This window comes from Megalobrama amblycephala, linkage group LG24 (assembly GCF_018812025.1).
Source record: "Megalobrama amblycephala isolate DHTTF-2021 linkage group LG24, ASM1881202v1, whole genome shotgun sequence".
In the NCBI taxonomy this organism is placed as follows: Eukaryota; Metazoa; Chordata; class Actinopteri; order Cypriniformes; family Xenocyprididae; genus Megalobrama; species Megalobrama amblycephala.
This window is the reverse complement of record NC_063067.1, coordinates 23,037,137-23,058,924: the sequence shown is the minus strand read 5'-3', so window position 1 is coordinate 23,058,924 and position 21,788 is coordinate 23,037,137. Positions and strand designations below refer to the sequence as shown.

Here is a 21,788-nt window from a genome sequence, read left to right as displayed (position 1 = left end):
ATCTGCACATATTCTTCATCCAATCGTGAACTCTCACACGCGCGCGCACTCCCTCCCTCCTCCCAGATGACGGAAACGCGCATTTGCCTCGACTCAACTCAAGATGGCAACTGGAGCAGAACACGGCTTGAAAAAAATAGTTTGGCAAAGTAAGTTAATTGAGAGCAAACAGCTGATTTTCTGCAAACTTCTTTCACGCACGGTCCAATGCTTCTTCATTTATATGAGTTCAACTCAGAGGAAGAGCTGTCAGAAGTTTAAAGAGACACGCTGAGTGTGCTGGGTTTGCTCAGAGGAGTTACAGTCGCCTTATGAAGTTGTTTGGGTGTTTGTTTTGGAGTTTAATAAGGAAACGGTGCGTATGGATTGTATCCCGTTTGTCTGCGTTATGTTTGTCTTGGTAAATGACTTGCATGTGTCATTGAGTCACTGTTTCCGTTAGCTGCTCTGCTAATGTTAGCCTGTCCAGCTCAGTTGCACTGTTGAGTGCTCACTTTGACGATTCTGCAGGATTTGTTTGTTTTTAAGGGAGAACGGGTTCATAGTTGGGGCTCTATATGTTTTCATGACGTGTTTGAGTGTTTGGTGATGTCATAAGAAACTTCAGTTCTCCCGCGCCCATGTGTTACATTCTGTGAACTTTATCAGTGACTTCCGGTCTGCTGTGTTATGACATTTAGGTTATTCTATGAAAGGAGAGCCATAACATTTGATTTAGTCTAGCCATAACACACACAAAGTTATTTTGCATTGTTAAATACATAGATTTCTAGTGTGTGTGTTTTAAAGTACTTTAAAGGGGTGTATGCACTTTGTTTACATTGCAGTTGTTCTGAACAAGGGGGTCAGTGGATTTCAAAGGGGGGTGGAAAATGGTCAAAATGACTTATGCCAGTTATTAGTTAAATAATATAGCTTAATCATAACATGGAGAAACATTAACATATCAAGATCTACATGTAAACTGACATTAATCAAATTCACCATTCAATTTTCACTCATACAATTTTCCTCACTGCAGCATCAAAAAAAAAAATCACCTTTAGACTGATTTTTCACTACTTCAAGTTAATTTTTTTTAAGTGATATAAATCAAAAGAGGATGTAGAATCGGGGGTTTTCAGAGAAGCCCACTTCAGAAGGTAGTAATTGTTTTACTTTCATTTACTGAAACATATTCTTTTTTTTTTTTTTTTTTTTTTTTTTTTTTTTTAAATGTCTACATAAGACTACATGTCTTTGCCCTCAAGAAGAACAAACTCAAAACAGGAAATAAAGCTTCTTGGAAATTTTCTTGATTTTCAGTTCCATAGTGCTTCAGCAAATCTGATTCACTGCTATAACTAATAGATTGATTTATCTGACATCACAGGAATAAAGGACACCATCATTGCCGACTGCAGAAAGTCAGAAGTATGGAAGGTCAGTATGAATGTTTTTATATATATTCCAGTAGTTTTCAATTTTATGATTGGCCGTTTGGGCTCATCCATGTTCAGCTGGCTTAGTTAATACAGTGTTTGCTCTTGCAATAGTCCTCTGTTGTGTGATAAACACAGACGCTGGTAGAACGGATTGATATCAGAGGAGACATGTTCCTCACTACATGCTAAACAAAAATTACACTATTTCTGATAACACTTTAATGCACATTTAAAAAAGAAAAATGTAAGTATCTATCGTTTGTCATATAATATTATAATCTTATTCGTGAATGAATGTTGTAGATCTTATTGTGAACGATTTATCCATTTATATATTTATTTTTTTCTCTCTTTTTTTTTAAAACCTTTTTTTTTCTCAACACACTCAAATGTATCTAATATGATAAACAGAGCTGTGTTACCTCACACTCATGACCGGAAAAGTGGACGCGGCACCGGCGACTGTGTCATAATAAAAGTTTCGCTGCTCGTGAGGCGTGTGTTGCGCAATCGCTCCAGCGGCCTCGTTCAGCTCCCACAACACTTGGTCCAGCTCTGTTTCATACTACAGTAACGTTAATAATCGCATCCATGAACATGATTTCTTCCCGAGGCCAATCCCTATTCTTTTGCACCGGCTGTGAAGTGAAGACCACATTTCCCAAGATTCCACGCTCAAACTTGGCGTCATCAAGCTACGCCTTTGTTTTGAATAGGTCTCTAGTGACCTCTAGTGGACACAAAATATTACATATTGCACCTTTAAATGTATAATTGCACTATAAAAAGGACAACTTAAAATAAAGTGTAACCAAAAAGATATTTTGAAGAATGTTGGCAACCAAACAGTTTTGGTTCCCATTGACTTTTATTGTACTGTAATGGGAACCGAAACATTCTTCAAATTATCATCTTTTGTAAAAGAAATTAAAAAATTCCTACTGACATAGTTTTTATTTTTGGGTAAGTTATCCCTTTAACGATTCATGTTCTGTAATTGTGATTGATGTCAAATCTGTTTCTCACAGATCCTCATACTGGACCAGTTTACCACCCGCCTCCTCTCCTCCTGCTGCAAGATGTCCGATCTCATGTCAGAGAACATCACAAGTAAGTGAGGGAAGAGGTTCAGTTGAACATTTTGTGTGTTAGACAGAAATACAGCTGTCTGTGGATACAGTGTTTGAACTTCATTGTGTAGTGAGAGTCGGACGCTCTTCCTTCCTGTGTTTTCCAGAAGGGAAGCTTTCTCGTTTCCTCTGTATCAAGAAAAAGAATTAACTTGTGCTGGATGGGGGATTATTGTCATAATGTGTTACCTTTTGTTTGTTCACAGTTGTGGAGGACCTGTACAAAAACAGAGAACCAGTTCCAGAGATGAAGGCCATCTACTTCATGACCCCTACTGCCAAGGTCAGAGTTCAGGAAACATGCACTATATGGACAAAAGTATTGGGACACCTGACCAACAGGGACTGTAATGATGTCACATTCTGAATACATAGACATTAATATGGAGTTGCTCTCTCAGCTTCCACTCTTCTAGGAAGGCTTTCCACAAGATGTTGGGTGTTTCTATGGGTATTTTTGCGCATTCTTCTAGTAGCGCATTTTGGGTGAGAAGGTCTGGCTCGTGATTGCCATTCCTGTTCATCCCAAAGGTGTTAAATGGGGTTGAGGTCAGGGCTCATTGTGGCCCAGTCAAGTTCTTCCACACCAAACTTGATTCAACCATGTCTTTATGGACCTTGCTTTGTGCACTGGGGCACAGTCATGCTGAAATGTATAGCATACCGTAGTGTTGTCCAAAATGTCTTGGTATGCTGAAGCATTAAGTTTTCCCTTTCACTGGAAGTAAGAGGCCTATATCCCAACCCCTGAAAAAGAGCCCCATACCATCATCGCTCCCTCACCAAACTTTACAGTTGGCACAATACAGTCAGATAGGTAATGTCCTCCAGGCATCCACCAAACCCAGACTCGCCCATCAGACTGACAAACATAGAGGCATGATTCGTCACTCCACAGAACATGTTTTACTGCTCCAGGGTCCAGTGGTGTTGTGCTTTACACCACTCCATCTGACGCTTGGCATTGTACTTGGTGATGTGAGGCTTGCATGCAGATGAATGGTCATGGAAACCCATTCCATGAAGCTCCCATCACACAGTTTTTGTCGATATTAATGCCAGTGGAAGTGTGTAACTCTTCAGCTGTGGAATCAGCAGAGCTTTGGCAACTTGACTTTACGTGGTCTTCCACTTTGTGACTGAGTTGCTGCTCTTCCTATAAGGTTCCACTTTCCAATAATGCCACTTACAGTTGACCGTGGAATATATAGCAGGGATGAAATTTCACAAACTGGCTTATTGCAAATATGGCATCCTATCACAGTACTCAACTCAACCAAAGACTTTAGAGTAACACAAAGATGCGTCACTCATATTGTTTTGAATGGGAGAAAATGCAACGCGCAATATGGCGGAATAAGTCCCGATCATCGCGTCACTGCAACGGCCTTTTGACCTCAGGCTCCTATAGATGCGCGCTTCCTATAGAGACGCAGACTTAGGACTGCGCATTAGCTTGATCCAGCCTGAAAAATAGTTTTTTTTGTCATGATTCGAGCATTTAGAGACAAAGTTTGAGAGAGTTGTTGTCAGATTTCATTGATTTCAAAAAAAGAAATTTAATCAAATGCTTGGCAAACAACTTTAGAGAATTTGATGTTTCCCCATTCAAAGAGATAGGAGCTGCAATTGCATGCCCGAGAGGCGTTTTTAAAGATGTCCGCCGAGTGAAATGACTTGTCTTAAAGGGACTTTGATTCAACTCCGCTTTATTTATATAGCACCACTAAAAACAACAATTGTTGACCAAGGTGCTGTACAATATATCAAACAATCACCATTTACAACATAAATTACAGCACAGAACAAACCAGAAACAGCACACATCAACAACAATTAAAAGTCAGAGAAAAAAAGATGTGTTTTGAGTTCTGTTTTAAACTCATGCAGTGTGGTGGCAGTTTTAATGAAAACAGGGTAGGCTGTTCCGGGGTTTGGGTGCAGCAACAGCAAAGGCTTGGTCTCTTCTTGATTTCAGTTTAGCCCGAGGAATGTTCAACTGTCTCGAATACCTAAGAGACCTTCCAGAATTACGAACAGATAGTAAATCAGAAATATATGCGGGAGCTAAACCATTCACAGCTTTGAAAACCAGCAATAAGACTTTAAAATCAATTCTGTAATGAATACAATGCAGTTTACACACACCAGTCAGCAGCAGCATTTTGTACCATTTGGAGACGGTTAAGAGATGCTTGGTTAATACCCATATAAAGGGAATTGCATTAATCAAGCCTTGATGAAATAAAAGCATCAGTGACCCTTTCAAGGTCCTTAAAAGAAAGAAATGGTTTTACTTTATCTAGGACTCTAAGATGGGGGAAAAAAACTAGTTTTGACTTGCTGTACTAATCTGTCACATTTGAGAGCTTTATCAAAATACTCACCCAAATTCTTCACTAGTGGCTGAAATTTAGACAAGGGGAAGTAGCAGCCTCTGAAGATTCAAAAACTATAATCTTCGTTTTGAGGTGAAGAAAATTTAAGGACATCCAGGCCTTAACATCTGCTAGACAAGCCACCAAAGTATCCCAACCCAAGTTATTAGATCCCAGGGTCAGATTTGGGTATCATCAGTGTAACAGTGGAAGGAGATACCTTGTTTCTTAAAGATTGACCCCAGGGATGCATATACAAGGAAAATAAAATCGGTGCGAGAATAGAACCTTGAGGGACACCACACGTAAGAGGAGCTGCATCCAAGGTAAGTTAATCCACCAATACTAACAGAGAACCTTCTATTATTAAAATAGGATTGAAACCATTTAAGGGTATTTCCCTGAATGCCCACCCAGTGCTCCAAATGAGAGATCAGAACAGAGTGGTCAATTGTATCAAATGCCGTGCAAAAAATCGAGAGTCAGTAAAATATTGTTTAGAACTTTAACCAGTGCTGTTTCTGTGGAATGGTTTTCTTAAAACCTCATTGGAAAACTTCAAAAACATTGTTATTAAACAGAAAGCTCTGTAGTTGGTGGAGAAAGCTCTGTAGTTGGCGGAACAGTACCACGCTTGAATTCACTGAGCTCTTCAGAACGACCCATTTTTTTTCACAGATGTTTGTGTAAATGCAGACTCCATTGGTAGGTGCTTGGTTTTATACACCTTTAGCAATGGGTCTGATTGAAACACCTGAATTCAATAATTAAGTGCTGTGTCCTGAGACTTTTGTCCATATAGTGTACATATAATGTCACTTACTTTACTGTGATGATCTGTTTATAACCGGAATGTTTTATATTTGCAGTGTGTTGATGCTTTTATTAATGACTTCAAACCAAAACCCAAATACAGAGCTGCATATGTCTTCTTCACTGACTGTGAGTTCACTGCTTCAACTCTGATTTGATTACAAAAAATCAGCTAGGTTACATGTTATTTTCATTAACAGTGACATTTTTATTACTGTTATATCGAAATGACCCCAGACTGTCCTGATGAGCTCTTCGACAAGATGAAGAAGAACTGTGGCAAACACATTAAAGTGTGTAAAGAGATCAACATCTCGTTTCTGCCACAGGAAGCACAAGTGAGTTTATCTGGAAATTCATTGTAGCCTGGTCTGGCCGAGTGTTTTATTGTTTATGACCATGTTTTATGGGTCACTTGTGCAGGTGTTTACCTGTGATAACCCAGAGGCCTTCAAGAGCATCTACAATCCGAACAGTCAGGACAGAGATCAGACGCTGGAGATGATCGCCGATCAGATCGTAACTCTCTGCGCCACACTGGACGAGTACCCTGGAGTCAGATACAAGAAGTACAGACACTCTTTTTCACTTCACTTGTGCTCAGATTACACCTGATGTGATGTTTGAATGGACATCGAATCATTGAGTTCTTCGTCCTGTGCAGAGATTCAGCTCTCGGATATGGAAAGCAGTTGGCTGAACTTGTGGATAATAAACTGGCACGACATTACGAGTTGGATGACAACTCGAAAAACAAGGTGAGGGCTTACATCAGCTTATCTGATAGTATTGTTGAATATATAGCAGATGTATACATAATAGGGCTGGGCGATATATCGCATGAGATTGTCACGCGCATTTTGTCAGTGAAGCCGGTTCCCTGATTACCGCTAAATCACCATCACCTGCTTTCAAATGGAGCGGCATTTAATAAACAGAGCCGTAGTTCACTGTCAAGCTACGCAATATCGCGTTCATTATCGCAGATGAATCGCCTTCGATAATGAACGCGATATTGCGTGGCTTGTCAGTGAACTACGGCTCTGTCTATTAAATGGCGCTCCATTTGAAAGCAGGTGATGGCGATTTAGCGGTAATCAGGGAACCGGCTTTACTGACGAAATGCGCGTGACAATCGCATGCGATATATCGCCCAGCCCTATAAATATAGTTTCTTAAAATGTACTACTTTAAGTATAATACTTTTATTCAGCAAGGGTGCAATAAATTGATCAAAAGTGATAATAAAGATGTTTATAATTAGGACTTGGTGGTGATTAAATATTGTGGCGACAATATAAAGTTTCTATCATTAGAGATTTCACTATATCCTTTATATAGTGATATGTAAATATATCCACGTATTGAAGAACTAGTTATTGACACGTTAGAGTGCATGAATGAGGAAAATAAAGAGCAGTATGTGCATGATGTTAAAGGGTTATTAAGCACAATAAGCTGTAAAAAAGATCTCAATGCGATGCACGCGCTGCTTGACACACAGTTTAAGCTTGTGCACAGAATGACACGTTTCTCAGCATGTGATTGCAAATTCAGTTGTAATTCAGTTCAGGCCGAATCATAGACTGTATAAAACACGACGTAGTGTCCGTGACGTCACCCATAGGTGTCTAAAGAGCATTTTTGAAGCCCAAAGTGGGCAGAGCCGGCCGTCGCCATCTTGGCAGCGCATCACTCCCAGATGGTCAAAAAGAGGCAGGACATGGGTGGAGCTGAGGTGCCTGGTTGCTAAAAACCTTGCCTCGCTCAAGCTATCTATCTATTTAATAGATTTAATTATCTAATTTATCTATTAATAAAGAGAACAAATTAGTGCTGTCATCATTATCGCATTAACAAATGCGATTTATTTTTTTCCAGTTTAACGCATTAAAAATATTAACGCAAATAACGCAGCATCCTTTTTTTTCTGTCATCCTTTGGCTAGCATTACAATACATGAAAATCAACCATTTAAGCGCGCCAAAAGAGAGAAAGAGAACGCAATGTCTGTGAATGTCGTGTCACCATAAACTGTAGCTTGTCACACACAACGCATGGCGCGCGCAAAGACGCGAGCGTGGACGGTGTGCCAGAATCAAGTTCTGTCACGCTTAAAGGAACAATAACACACACAATAATGACAAAATTATCCGTTTTGTCAAGTATCCTCATAAGCAGCCTTGAATGAGTTAAATTAAGTCTTAAAACGAACGTAAAGAGTTGTGAGATGTCATGTGCAGCAGTGGCAACTCTTAAAGTGACAGCAACCAATGCTGTTTGTCAGTGAAGATAATGAAAGAACAAAGGTAACAGAGAAAATTACTCACTGCTCTTGACTGAAGGTCTTTTGTGTCTTTAATAAGATTCAATTAATATTTAATTCATACAATGAAGACTATGCAGTGTCTTATTATACTTTTACATTACTCAATTTCTGTAGCATTTCTTACTACATTAAATTAAACCTACTGACAAAAAATTAATAATTTGCTTCTTTGTTCTTAATTTTAATCGTTATTGTGTTACAAAAGTTTTCTATTTCAAATAAATGCAGTTCTTTTGAATTTTCTATTCATCAAACAGTAAAAAAAAATTATTACGGTTTCCACAAAAATAAAGCAGCACAACTGTTTTCTACGTGGATAATAATAAGAAATGTTTCTTGAGCAGCAAATCAGTATATTAGTAGTGTATTTCAGTCTTTTTACAAAATTTATATTTTCGAAAGTATTTATTTGCTCTAAGATGGGTGAGAAATAGTGGGCCTCATTTATGAAATGAACGTACAACAGAAAACTGTGCGTACGGCCGTTTCCACGCAAAACTTGTCATTTATCAATATGGACGTGAGTGTTGGCTACGATCAAATCTCACGTCAGGTCTCAGCTCATGTACACAAGTTTGAGTTGGCGTGCAGCATATTAAATCTGGTGGAAAATTGTAATCAGAGCATTTTGATCATTTAGATTATTTTCCTGACAAACAACCAAAGCTCATTAGTTGTTCATAAACCATTGAGATTGGAATGTCAATCTAAAATTAAATTAGAATAGATGGGTGTTTGTTCAATGCCACATACAGAATTTTGAAAAGACTTTATCACAAAAATTAATATTTTAAGAAAAGCCTGTGTGGGATTGGTGAATAAGGTCATTTCCTCCCATTACACCCTGAGGCTGGTTTCTAGTCTTGGTTTTTGTTCTGATGTCGTCTTGTAAGTGATATTTCTGCTTGCACTAACCATCAGAACTTTTCTTTCATGTTCAGGGAAAAACGCCAGCTCAGCTTTTGATCGTTGATCGTGCGCTGGACCCAGTCAGCCCCATTCTTCACGAGCTCACCTACCAGGCCATGGCTTATGACCTCATATCAATAAAGGACAACACCTATGAGTATGTCATCTCAGCCAAATCACCTGATATTTAACACTCATATGAGCTTGAAATTCTTACTGTAATCATTACTGAGGACTGAAATCAGAGCTGTCTCTATTTACGTTGATACACAGCAGAGCCATAATAAGAGCATGGATGCGTTTTACTGTTTTTCTGTTTTCTCTTAGGTATAAATCAAAGGATGGCTCTAAGAAAGAAGCTTTACTGAATGAAGATGATGAATTATGGGTCAAATTACGTCACATGCACATTGCTGAGGTCACTGAGTGAGTAGAAATACTTGAATTCATATGAACCAGCAGATTTGAGCCCACGATCTGGCACACAAAACATTGGTTGCAATGGTCAGATTTTATTGACCGTGTGTGTCAGTACTTCTCTGCATGTAATAAAATACACTATTGTTCAAAAGTTTGGGGATGGTATGATTTGTTAATGTAGAAATAAGTCTCTTCTGCTCACCAAGACTGCATTTATTTGATCAGCAATACAGTAAAAACAGTAATAACGTGGAATATTATTATTTAAATGGATATAATTATAATTTAAAATGACTGTGAATATATTTAAACTGTAATTTACTCCTGTGATCAAAGCTGAATTTTCAGCATCTCCAGTCTTCAGTGTGTCATGATCCTTCAGAAATCTTTTCAGAAAATCTTGTTGCAGTGTGTTATGGGATTGCTTCTTCCACAAAAGACACACGGGTTCTTTCCGTGTCAGATCAACCAAGATAAATTAAGCCAAAATATTAAATGTCACAGATGTATATTTATTGAGTAATCCAAAATGTCAATTTTCACCTGATATTTGGAGACAAATTAGAGGTGAGTAAAATGGCTTCAGAAAGATGGCAGCATCATTATTTTATTTTTACACAGAGATTGGTGGGTCTATTAAAATCTGTTGAGTTTAGCTATCTTTATTTCATTAAATGCCAATAGTGACCATTCAAAAATGGCGACAACAACAACAAAAAGGCTTGTCGGACAAATCAACAGTAACTATGGGGGGGAGGTTATTTGTGAAGGTCAATTGTGTTGACAGTAAAAAAAATAGATCCTAGTCATTTTTACACGCCTCTAATTTGGCTCCAAATCTCAGGTGAAAATTGTCATATTGTCCCCCATCTACAAAATAGTGGATTACTCAGAAAATATACATCTGTGACATTTAATATTTGACTTTCTTCTTCATTTATGCATGTCTTTCACCAGAAAAAAAAAAAGACCAAAATCTACATTTTTAGCCGGGGATGCCTGGTTGAGTTGACACAGAATGACCCACATGCAGTGTGGCCTTGTTATAGGCCAAATTATCATCATAAACATCCTTATTAAATTAACAATTACTTATGTGTTTGTTCCAAAGGCGAATCCCCAAACTGGTGAAGGACATCTCTGCCAGCCAAAATGAGAAGCAAAAGGCTGATGGGAAGGTACAGTATATTTTTACAGTTAATTACAGCTCCAAACAATGACGGTAGTCTCCAGTTACAGATTCCTTCATATGAGCGTGTCATAGATGCCCCCTGTCATTGGCAGATCACACTCGGAGCGCTATCACAGCTCATGAAGAAGATGCCAGCCTTCCGTAAGCAGGTGGCTCAGGTAATCAAGCTGCCTCACATGCCCTGAAAGAGTGTGTATCACATGACACCTGTGACATCCATTCTGCCTAAAATACTGTAAAAACCCACTGGATGACTCACTATCCCGTCTTTTTCAGAAAACTGTCCACTTAAGTTTAGCTGAGGAACTGATGAGCCATTATCAGGAATTTGTGGAAAAACTCTGCAAAGCAGAACAGGTAGAGGCATGGGGAACTCTTGAGGGAAAGGATGCCCTCTTCTGGCCAGAGCGTGCACATTCATGTCCTCTGGTTTGTGTGTAGGATCTGGCTGTAGGTGCAGATGCTGAAGGACAGAAGGTCAAGGACCCCATGCGAACGTTACTTCCTGTGCTGTTGAACCAGTATAACACCACTGACAAGATCCGGGCCGTGCTTCTCTACATTTTCAGTCTCAACGGTGGATGTTTCTCTTTTCCTGTCATATAGAGATTGGGAAACATCTGAACTATCCAGCTTAGTATGTTTTCCTGCTGGATGTGTACAGCTGAATATATGTGTTTGTGTTTATAATAACACAAACACATATATTCAGCTATACACGTATATATTATAATATATATGTGTGTGCGTCTCATGGTCAGGTACAACAGCGGAGAACCTGAATAAACTGATCCAGCATGTGAAAATTGAGCATGAGAGCGGGTATATCCTGAACTGGAAACATCTGGGAGTTCCCATCGTCTCCACAGTGAGTATGCGGATGCTTTTTTTCTCCTCCACCACTGCTTCTCTTCCAACTGGCGTTACATAATTCACTCATACTGATGACTTATTTGTTTTTGATATGTTTTGAATTGCATTTTTGTAGCTTGGAACATATTTAGGGAAGTGCTAGTCTGCTGTATGCTTTTACAGTGTTTCAGTATTAATACCAATGAAATTTCATGACACGCAGAGCCATTTTTCATACCACAACATATACTGTGATATGCTATTGAATCGACTTGATACTGAAGTACCGGTGACAATTCTGATGAGCCGTGTGAAATACAAGTGCTGTTTTACAAGTTTTTTTATTTTGGCTGATACAGGGCTCTATTTTGCGACCTTTTTTCCTGCTGTTGTGATGAAATTTAGTTAGAGGTCGCACTGGTGCCACCACCACATTGCCCAACTGATAAGAGCTGCCATTTCTGTTGCATATGAGAAACATGCTCAGCTCAGACCAATAACAGACAGTGCAAGCTCAGAACAGGTTTACTCGTGGGCTAATCGTTGATCACGCAACACCATTACTACACAGCACTGGGAGATCCAGTGAGAAAGCCTTTGAATTCAGCGCAGAGTTTTCTGTTATAAAAAACAGCGCTAACGTGGAATTCAGGAGAAACATTGTGCCATGAATGATCAAGTTATAGGTGCCTTTTCAATCCACAAATCCCCAACATTCACCATGGATTTAATGTAGTAACGCTAACTGAACACTAACTGTGGCAGAAATAGTCTAATATTTTTACATTAATTTCATGGTTCGTACAACCTTTTGAGAGAGAAATTCAAGCACTTTTCAAGGACTTTCAGGAGCTTCACACAAAACCATTATTTGTTCATCCTTCAACAACTGTAGGAAATACTAACTCTGAGGGCCCTATCATACACATGGCACAATGGGACGCCAGATGTGACACAAGTGTTTTTTTTGCTAGTTTCAGCCCAGTCTTTCCGCTTGCAAATACTGCCATGTAAATAACAAATCCACCATGGCACCTGGCTTATAAAGGGAATGGGAAATGAGACTCTGATTGGTTTATTGCACGTTATGCCCAAAACACACCCATTACTCATTAAGAGAATAGGTACAACCCTTTTAGACTATGCGCAGCCGCGCCGACCATTTTTTCCATTGTTAAAGGATTAGTCCACTTTCAAATAAACTTTTCCTGATAATTTACTCACCCCAATGTCATCCAAGATGTTCATGTCTTTCTTCAGTCGAAAAGAAATTAAGGTTTTTGATGAAAAACATTCCAGGATTATTCTCCTTATAGTGGACCTCAATGGCCTCCAAACGGAATTAGTTTCAGTGCAGCTTCAAAGGTCTTTAAACGATACCAGACGAGGAATAAGGGTCTTATCTAGCGAAACGATCTGTCATTTTCAAAAAAAAAAAAATGTAAATGTATATGCTTTATATAAACAAATGTTTCGCCTTCTAAGTGACTCCGTCAAAACCGTGTATCTGTGTTCTCCAAAAAGTTTATGCTTGTATGTCCTACGCCTTCACTATTCTATTTACAGGAACGAATGCAGCACCAGTTACATTTTTTCTGCAAGTAGAATAGTGAAGGCGTAGGACATACAGCGTAAACTTTTTGGAGAATACGGATACGCGGTTTTGGCGGAGGCACTTAGAAGGTGAACATTTGTTTATATAAAGCATATACATTTACATTTTTTTTCCGAAAATGACAGATCGTTTCGCTAGATAAGACCCTTATTCCTCGTCTGGTATCGTTTAAAGCCCTTTAAAGCTGCACTGAAACTTGTAATTTTGACCTTCAACCATCTGGAGGCCATTGAAGTCCACTATAAGGAGAATAAATCCTGGAATGTTTTCATCAAAAAACCTTAATTTCTTTTTGACTGAAGAAAGAAAGAAAGACATGAACATCTTGGATGACATGGGGGTGAGTAAATTATCAGGAAATGGTTTATTTAAAAGTGGACTAATCCTTTGGAATCAAAGCATTAAGTATATCCTCAGTGTTTCCCACAGGATTTTGTGAGACTGTGGTGGGCCAGACATCGGACGGACTCCTACCGTTAAATACTAGCAAAAGAGGATTCTGACATGCCCTAAGTGCACCTGCGCCATGCGCTTCAGACCATGTGCTTAGATCATTAAAATAGAGCCCTTGGTGGCAAACAAACACTTTTATTTAAAAAAAAAAAAAAAAGGTATGAAATAACCAATAGGTGGTGGCAGTGGAACACTTATTGACTTATTAGCCATTTCCACTCCCTAATATATATTTATTCACAGGTTTTGCTTTTTAATTTATATTTAGACATTAAGAAATCACTATTATAAAATATCAAATCATCAAGAAATACATTTTTGTCAAAGTTTTGCACTTTTAATACTGAAGTATTAAGTCACAAAATCTCATGGAAAAACAACCTTTTTTTCCAAACTGCGACTGAATTACACAGAAAGCAAGTTAAGTGTGTTCCTTTTATAATCACTGAAGCTGTCTGTCAGTTCAGTATAATACTAGAGAAGCTCTACTAATCCAAGTGCTGGCTCCTCTATCTATAGAACTCAGTGGCTCTGGTGCTTCTGCTCTCAAATGTTAGTCTGGTGTCTATCTCCTCTATCTCTCTAATCTATCTCCTCACCTCTATCTCTCTTCATAACAGTCAAGCACATTCTTATCTCGCAAACCATCACGGAGAGACCGGTCAGACGAGGAGACTTACAACGTGTCTCGCTGGACGCCTGTCATCAAAGATGTAATGGAGGTGAGTAACTCTAACACTGTCCTAATCAGACATGACACACGATAAAAAAAAGGTGTCTTGTCCATTTTAATCATAGTTTTTGTCCAAATCGGCTGCAGTTATTCTATTTTAGAATCATACATCATACAAGTGTGACAATGATAATCTCAGGTACTGATTATGTGCTTTAATTTAATGTTACATTTAATGTACTGTGAGTTTGAATATCATTTTACTTGACCTTTTATACCATACTGAAAGCAACAATGGGTAATTCACCTCAGATCTTGAATATAAATTAAAGGAAAGAACGTTCAAACTGTGAACTCAATGTGACCAAACATTTCAGTCACTCATTCGTTTTAAAATGGTGTAATAGGGGTGTCCTCGACTACGGATTTACATAGTGGTCCACTAGAGCACTAGAGAGTGCGCACGGACTTTGAAAGGTTCGCGCACTGAACTGTGCACGAGATGGAGCGGGACACGGAAAATGAAGTAAGGCCTGGCTATAGTGTACCCGCGGCTTAAGACAGTTTTTATTTTCTTTCACACACAGCACAGAGAAACATCTTTCCATAAACCGACCAAACTGCCTGTCAAGTGATAGACGAAACTGACAATGATTTTATATTTTTTAAACAAATGAAAGGCAATGCGGATAAACATTCACAGCCACGATGTACAGAACACTCTCAAAGATATAGAAGAAAATGAATAAAAACATTTTGGATCAATAAACTTTATAATTTTATTTATATATAATATATATATATATATATATATATATATAATTAATAACTGCAGACAGATATACATTTCATATGTCGGCAAATCAAATTACATCGGCTAAATTGTCTGTGCGAGCAAGCTTTAACTAATCTACAGCGCAACATTGATGCACCAAAAACCATAATAACCAAATATATAATTTTTTTTTTATCAAACATTAATTTACAGAATTGAATTAAAACAGAATATACCGTTCTAATAAATGAAAATAGCCTAATTAAAAAAAATGCAAAATGCCTGAAGTGCAGGGGAACATATTCAAAACACAAGCCAGAAATAGTTAAATTTAATAACCCAGAGTGATCAATAAATAAATTAAAATGAAAGAAATTATTCAAATAAAATTATAGCTAGAATTGTCAACTTGTTGTTTTAACTGCAGAGACAATAAACGCTAAACTGGAGTGGCAGTCTTTTTAGCTTAAAATTAACAGCATCCAAAAATCAAATTACATCCATCTAAAATAGTTTGAAATCACTTGTAGCTACCCTACCTGATTGAGAGACAAAAATCCAGTCTTTCACGCGATCTGCCTGTGTCCGTTTGAGTCTTTTCAAATAGCGCGCTATAGTCAGCTAACATCAGCTAGTTGGCCGGCAGAAGCGCCGCAGTGTTTGTCGTTGAGTTGTAGACATGAGCTGTTGGCACAACTTGCATCATACGTTTTTTTGATCATCTTTTACCATTTCAAAGTGCATCCAATTGTACACTTTATCCCAAACATTGTTGAAGATTTAATCCCTGCCGTAAAGATGCTCATCTGCCGGTCACGGATCATGGAAGTGAAACTTAAATCGGTCACAGGTTGGATTTATTCACGCACATTAAAAATATTTATTAAAAGCTTCTTTCTTTTCAAATTTTTATTTATAGTATTAACATAATAGGCTGTATATTAACCTAATGGGAAAGAACCGGTATGTCTATGTAAAATCAGATATTGAGCGCCCCCATATCTCTTCTTATAACACCTCTGCGACGATTCAACTGTGAGATTGGTAGTCGAATCAGGCTCCTCCTATCGAAGATTCGAATCGTCGACTATTCAGGGTCACCCCTATGGTGTAATATTTATGAATTTGATTATGTGCTTATCCATTTGGTTGCGAGTGCAGTGCACTTGCAGAGAGACTCCGCCCACACGCTCTTCTGATTGGCTGTGTTTTTTGATTGATTTTGTTGCATCTCGTAGACGCGCTTCTGTTGTGGACAGACAATCTGGTTGTAACTGGAATCTTATTGCATCATGTCCTGTTAGGACATGGTGTAACTCTCAAACATCAGTCGAAAAGCAGTGGTTCTCAACTGGGGTACGTGAAGTGACCTAACGAAATGCTGAGTTTTGCTGTTCATTAAAAGGGATAGTTCACCCAAAAATGAAAATTATCCCATGATTTACTCACCCTCAAGCCTTCCTAGGTGTATATGACTTATCTTCTTTCAGACAAACACAATCAGAGTTACATTAAAAAAAAAAATCCTGGCTCTTCCAAGCTTGAGATTTTGAAGCCGAAAAAAGCACATCCATCCATCATAAAAGTAATCCATACGGCACCGGGGGTTAATAAAGACCTTCTGAAGTGAAGCGATGGGTTCTTGTAAGAAAAACATCCATATTTATAACTTTATAGACTATAATAACTAGCTTCTGGTAACAGCTGTACTCCTTACTAGTGTTGCCATTATGATGAGTTGGAAATTACACAGCATGTTAACATAAATGTATATACTGTAAATCCAAACATTTAAGTTTGCAAGACATAAAAGTGGATGTAGAAGAATGTCACTGATTTTCATTGTCTATGCAGGAGTAGCCCATAAGAGCCAGTAAGTGTCCTGAAACACTCTCATACTGCCCCTGGGCCAGCAGGCCATCCTTATTGTTGAGCCCTGATATATAATACAACAGGATGTGAGCTGAATACGACTGTTGCACATTTGTTTAGGGCTAAGGCCACTGACATTTATATCCCAGGTTTTGACTGACAGATCAAATTTCATGCTTTCAGAAATCACAAATGGACACCACCTTATTTCCTTGTCAGCTATAAATAGCACTTCAACACTGGTATAAAAAAAAAAAAACATTGTTAGACAGTCTTGTGTTGATTTCTAGCGGGTACTTTCTTCTTCCAGTGAAAAGAAACATTAAATTGCCACTTGAATATCTTAAGCCTTGTTCATCAGATTTTTGTGCATATCTGATCGGAATCTGATCATGTTTAGCAAGTGTAAATGGCAAAAAAATCACATGAAATCTGTGAAACACATTGCTAACATGAATTAGCACGTTGCTAGCATGATTTAGCATTCTGAAAGCATTAATTACCTTGTTGCTAGCAGGTTTTAGCATGTTGCTAGTAGTGCTGGATGATATGACCTAAATATATATTTTTTTCTTTTTTTTTTTTGTTTATATACAGATGTATAGATACAGGCCCCCACTAATTATTCTAGAAATAAATTTAATTCAACAAAGGTAACATCTTTTGCTACATATTTTTAATGGTTAAAATGTATACTCCACATGTTTGACCACGTATGAACTATCATTTAGCCTACTATATGTTGTGTACATGACTAATGTGCCCTACCATCACCAATAAATAAATTACTATTAGAGCACAAAATTGTTCACAAGAGAACAAATTTCTATGTACAATGTACAAAATTTTCCTCTGGGGGGCATGCCCCCGGACCCCCCTACAGGGACCGATGTCCACCCACCACAGTCTCACAAAATCCTGTGGGAAACACTGAGGATATACTTAATGCTTTGATTCCAAATAAACATCAGCTCACATACGTGGCACACATCAAATATGGTCAATAGAGATATTTTTTCCATGATTGGGCCTATTTGAAATAAAATACACAATGCATTAAATTATGTTTTATGCATTAGTAAGAAGAGCAAATAAAGACTACTCCACTAAATCTCTCTCTCTCTCTCTCTCTCTCTGTGTGTGTGTGTGTGTGTGTCTGTCTGTCTGTCTGTCTGTCTCTGTCTGTCTGTGTGTGGTAGGATGCAGTGGAGAACAAACTGGACATTAAAGACTGGCCGTTCCAGTCTGAATGCCCGTCTGCGTGGAACGGTTCGCGTGCTGTAAGGTATTCACTGTTCCCTCAACTCTCTTACATACTGAATCAATCACTGTATCACTTCTGTTAAGGTACACCCTTAAAGAGATATTCTATGTTCAGTATCTTGGCATGTTTTCATGTCCAGCTCATCCATAATTTAAAAAAAATATAAATTCCCAAACATTTCATTATAATTGTTGAGTTTTGAAGTTATAGTCAATGTCTCTTTCTTCATTCCTCTGGGCTTTCAGAGTGGTGAGGTAAGGCAAGGGTCAACTTTGTCCCTTTGGGTTGTTGGCTGCTTTTTTCTTTGTTCACAAACAGTTTTACACATTACGTTTAGATTCCTTTTTGTTGCTTTGTTTCATGTTATTTTTTAAATAACATGGACCACTTAAAGGGTTAGTTCACCCAAAAATGAAAATTATCCCATGATTTACCTCAAGACATCCTAGGTGTATATGACTATCTTCATTTCAGACAAACACAGTCGGAGATGTATTTAAAAATATCCGTAGTCCTCCCAAGGTTTAAAGGTGCCCTAGATTCAAAATTTGAATTTACCTTGGCATAGTTGAATAACAAGAGTTCAGTACATGGAAAAGTCATACATTGAGTTTCAAACTCCATTGCTTTCTCTTTCTTATGTAAATCTCAATTTGTTTAAAAGACTTCCGGAAAACACGCGGATCTCAACATAACACCGACTGTTACGTAACAGTCGGGGTGTACGCCCCAATATTTGCATATGCCAGCCCATGTTCCCAACGTTATGAAAGGCATTAGACAAGGGAAGCCAGTAATGTCTGGATCTGCACAGGTGAATCAACAGACTAGGTAAGCAAGAACAACAGTGAAAATGGCAGATGGAGCAATAATAACTGACATGATCCATGATAGCATGATATTTTTAGTGATATTTGTAAATTGTCTATTCTAAATGTTTCGTTAGCATGTTGCTAATGTACTGTTAAATGAGGTTAAAGTTACCATCGTTTCTTACTGAATTCACGGAGACAAGAGCCGTCGCTATTTTCATTTTTAAACACTTGCAGTCTGTATAATTCATAAACACAACTTCATTCTTTATAAATCTCTCCAACAGTGTAGCATTAGCTGTTAGCCACGGAGCATATAGCCTCAAACTCATAGAGAATCAAATATAAACATCAAAATAAATACTTTACTCACATAATTTGAAGCATGCATACAGCATGCATGACGAACATCTTGTAAAGATCCATTTGAGGGTTATATTAGCTGTGTGAACTTTGTAAATGTGCTGTAATATAATCGAGAGCTCGTGTGGCAGGGAGCACGCGAATTAAAGGGGCGGCGCGCTGAAAAAATCAGTGCATAGTTAATAATGCCCCAAAATAGGCAGTTAAAAAATTAAAAAATTAGGGTATTTTGAGCTGAAACTTCACAGACACATTCAGGAGGACACCTTAGACTTATATTACATCTTGTGAAAAAGCATTCTTGGGCACCTTTAAAATGGTAGGGAATGGGGGGCTGCATTTTGAAGTAAAAAATAATGCATCTTTCCATAATCAAAGTAATCTCTTCAGCTCCAGGGGGTTAATAAAGGCCTTCTGAAACATAAGCGATGCGGTTTCGCAAGAAAAATAGCCATATTTTTAAAACTTGATTAAAATAACTAGCTTCCAGCAGGGTCAGGGGTTGCTCTTTCACCCAAGTCGACTTGCACAGTATGCATACGATCATCCGCCGGAAGCTAGTTTTTTGAGTTTATAAAGTTTTAAATATGGATATTTTTCTTACAAAAAAACATTGCTTCACTTCAGAAGACCTTTATTAACCCCCTGGAGCCGTATGGATTATTTTGATTATTTATGGATGCACTTCTTTTTTTTTTTTTTTTTTTTTTTTTTTTTTTAATATTAACTCTGCCCTCCATTTCCTACCATTATAAACCTTGGAGGACTAAGGATATCTTTAAATATATCTCTGATTGTGTTCGTCTGAAAGAAGATAGTCATATACATCTAGGATGGTTTGAGGGTGAGTAAATCATGGTATAATTTTCATTTTTGGGTGAACTAACCCTTTAAAGTGAAAAGACTAATTTCCTGCAGATGATATAATTGCATGGTGTCATAATCATACACTACTGTTCAAATGTTTGGGGTCAGTAAGATTTATTTTGAAGAAGTTGATACTTCTATTCAGCAAAGATGCATTAAATTGATCAAAAGTGACAGTAAAGGTATTTATAATGTTACAATATATTTCAATTTCAAATAAATGCTGTTCTTTTTATCTTTCTGTTCATCAAAGAATCCTGACAAATCACCATTTCCTCAAAAATCCGGTCAAAAACAAAAAAAATCTTCCTGACTTATGAACAGAAGTGTATATTTCCTCATGTCGCATGCAGTAAATGTGTGTGTTTTGTGCCAGTGCGCGGCAGAAGCACAAGGGCAGCTCTCCGGACGATCTCAGGAGCGGCTCGCGCCTCATCATCTTTGTTCTGGGTGGAGTCAGTCACTCAGAGATGCGCTGTGCTTATGAAGTCACCCATGCTAATAAATCCTGTGAGGTCATCATCGGTAAGAGTCCATACGAGTGCTCGCATACAGACAACATCATGAAAGAGGCTTTGTGACTTTGTCTTAAAATCTTGCCTTTTTCATTGTCCTTAGGCTCAACACACATCCTCACTCCATGTGATCTGCTGCGGGATATCTTTAATTTGGGCAAACAGCCCATGGAAACCTTTACCATTGAGGAGGGCAAAGCCTGAGCCCTGCCCAATATACCCACCAGGACTGAAGGGAACGCATCTCACCTGCTTTTGTGTCGCCTCGTATAGCATTACTCCTCATTCATTTCAGCGCTTTACACATAAAAACAAAGCAACACTCCTACAGGGAGTAAAACACATTCTGAGGTGATTTCATGTGTAAACCTCATGTTCAGTTCAGGTTAAGTCTTTACAACTAACTTCACACACACACTGAGATTTGGGTTTGTTGAGGTTTTTAGGCTTTTCTAAATTATTGAATAGAGCTTAATAAAATTATCATGAAAAAAATAAAATATCTATTAACATGCAACATGACTATTTGTTTGATAATCCCTTAATACAGTAGAAGGACATTTTATAATGACATGGACACATAAATGACATCAGTGTTGTGGCCTTTTGTTTATATCTAACACACTAACCTCCTGACTGTCCGATTGAACAGCTGTTTTAATGTTTGTCTTTTTGTTCTTGAATTAGGTTGATTTGTACATATTTATTGTCGTCTGCTTGATCATGTTTGTTGCTTGTATAAAGCATGTATACTCAAGAATGAACAAAGGAGGGATTTAACAGATTTAATGTATACTTGCATTGAACAACTGACATGACATGAATGATGTGGTTCAATTCGTCTGTTTGGTTTGTAACATTTATACAGTTTGTAATGTGGTCTAATTTCATCTGTACTTCTACATAAATATATTGTCTGAATATATGATTTGATGGATTTTGTCCTTGCCTTCTGTATCTAAATGCAGGTGCGGTGTTGTGGTTTCCATGAGGAGTTTGTAGATGATTTTGAGAGATTTAACTATACAATTCCTGCCTGAGTTTATAAAAATCATAAAACAGTCAAAGACACAAAGGTAACAAGATAGTCTTCTTTATTTCTGCAGTGCATGCTGTTCCAGAAACATCTCCC

General features: G+C 38.0%; 1 protein-coding gene across 2 annotated transcripts; it reads left to right on the top strand.

The window, feature by feature from the left end:
• Positions 1-21,577, top strand: stxbp3 (syntaxin binding protein 3). 2 transcript variants are annotated; one of them, XM_048178072.1, is made up of 20 exons: positions 1-149; positions 1,373-1,422; positions 2,453-2,534; positions 2,761-2,837; positions 5,802-5,874; positions 5,983-6,083; positions 6,169-6,314; positions 6,410-6,503; positions 9,016-9,140; positions 9,311-9,409; positions 10,515-10,581; positions 10,688-10,753; positions 10,872-10,952; positions 11,037-11,172; positions 11,357-11,463; positions 14,136-14,237; positions 18,035-18,120; positions 18,345-18,353; positions 20,518-20,666; positions 20,760-21,577. In XM_048178072.1, exons 1-20 carry the CDS (start codon positions 104-106, stop codon positions 20,858-20,860), a joined length of 1,797 nt encoding a protein of 598 aa, XP_048034029.1. In that variant the 5' UTR covers positions 1-103; the 3' UTR covers positions 20,861-21,577. The 2 variants fall into 2 exon arrangements, with proteins under 2 accessions (XP_048034029.1, XP_048034030.1); XM_048178073.1 differs by lacking the exon at positions 18,345-18,353.
• Positions 21,578-21,788: the final 211 nt, after the last annotated feature.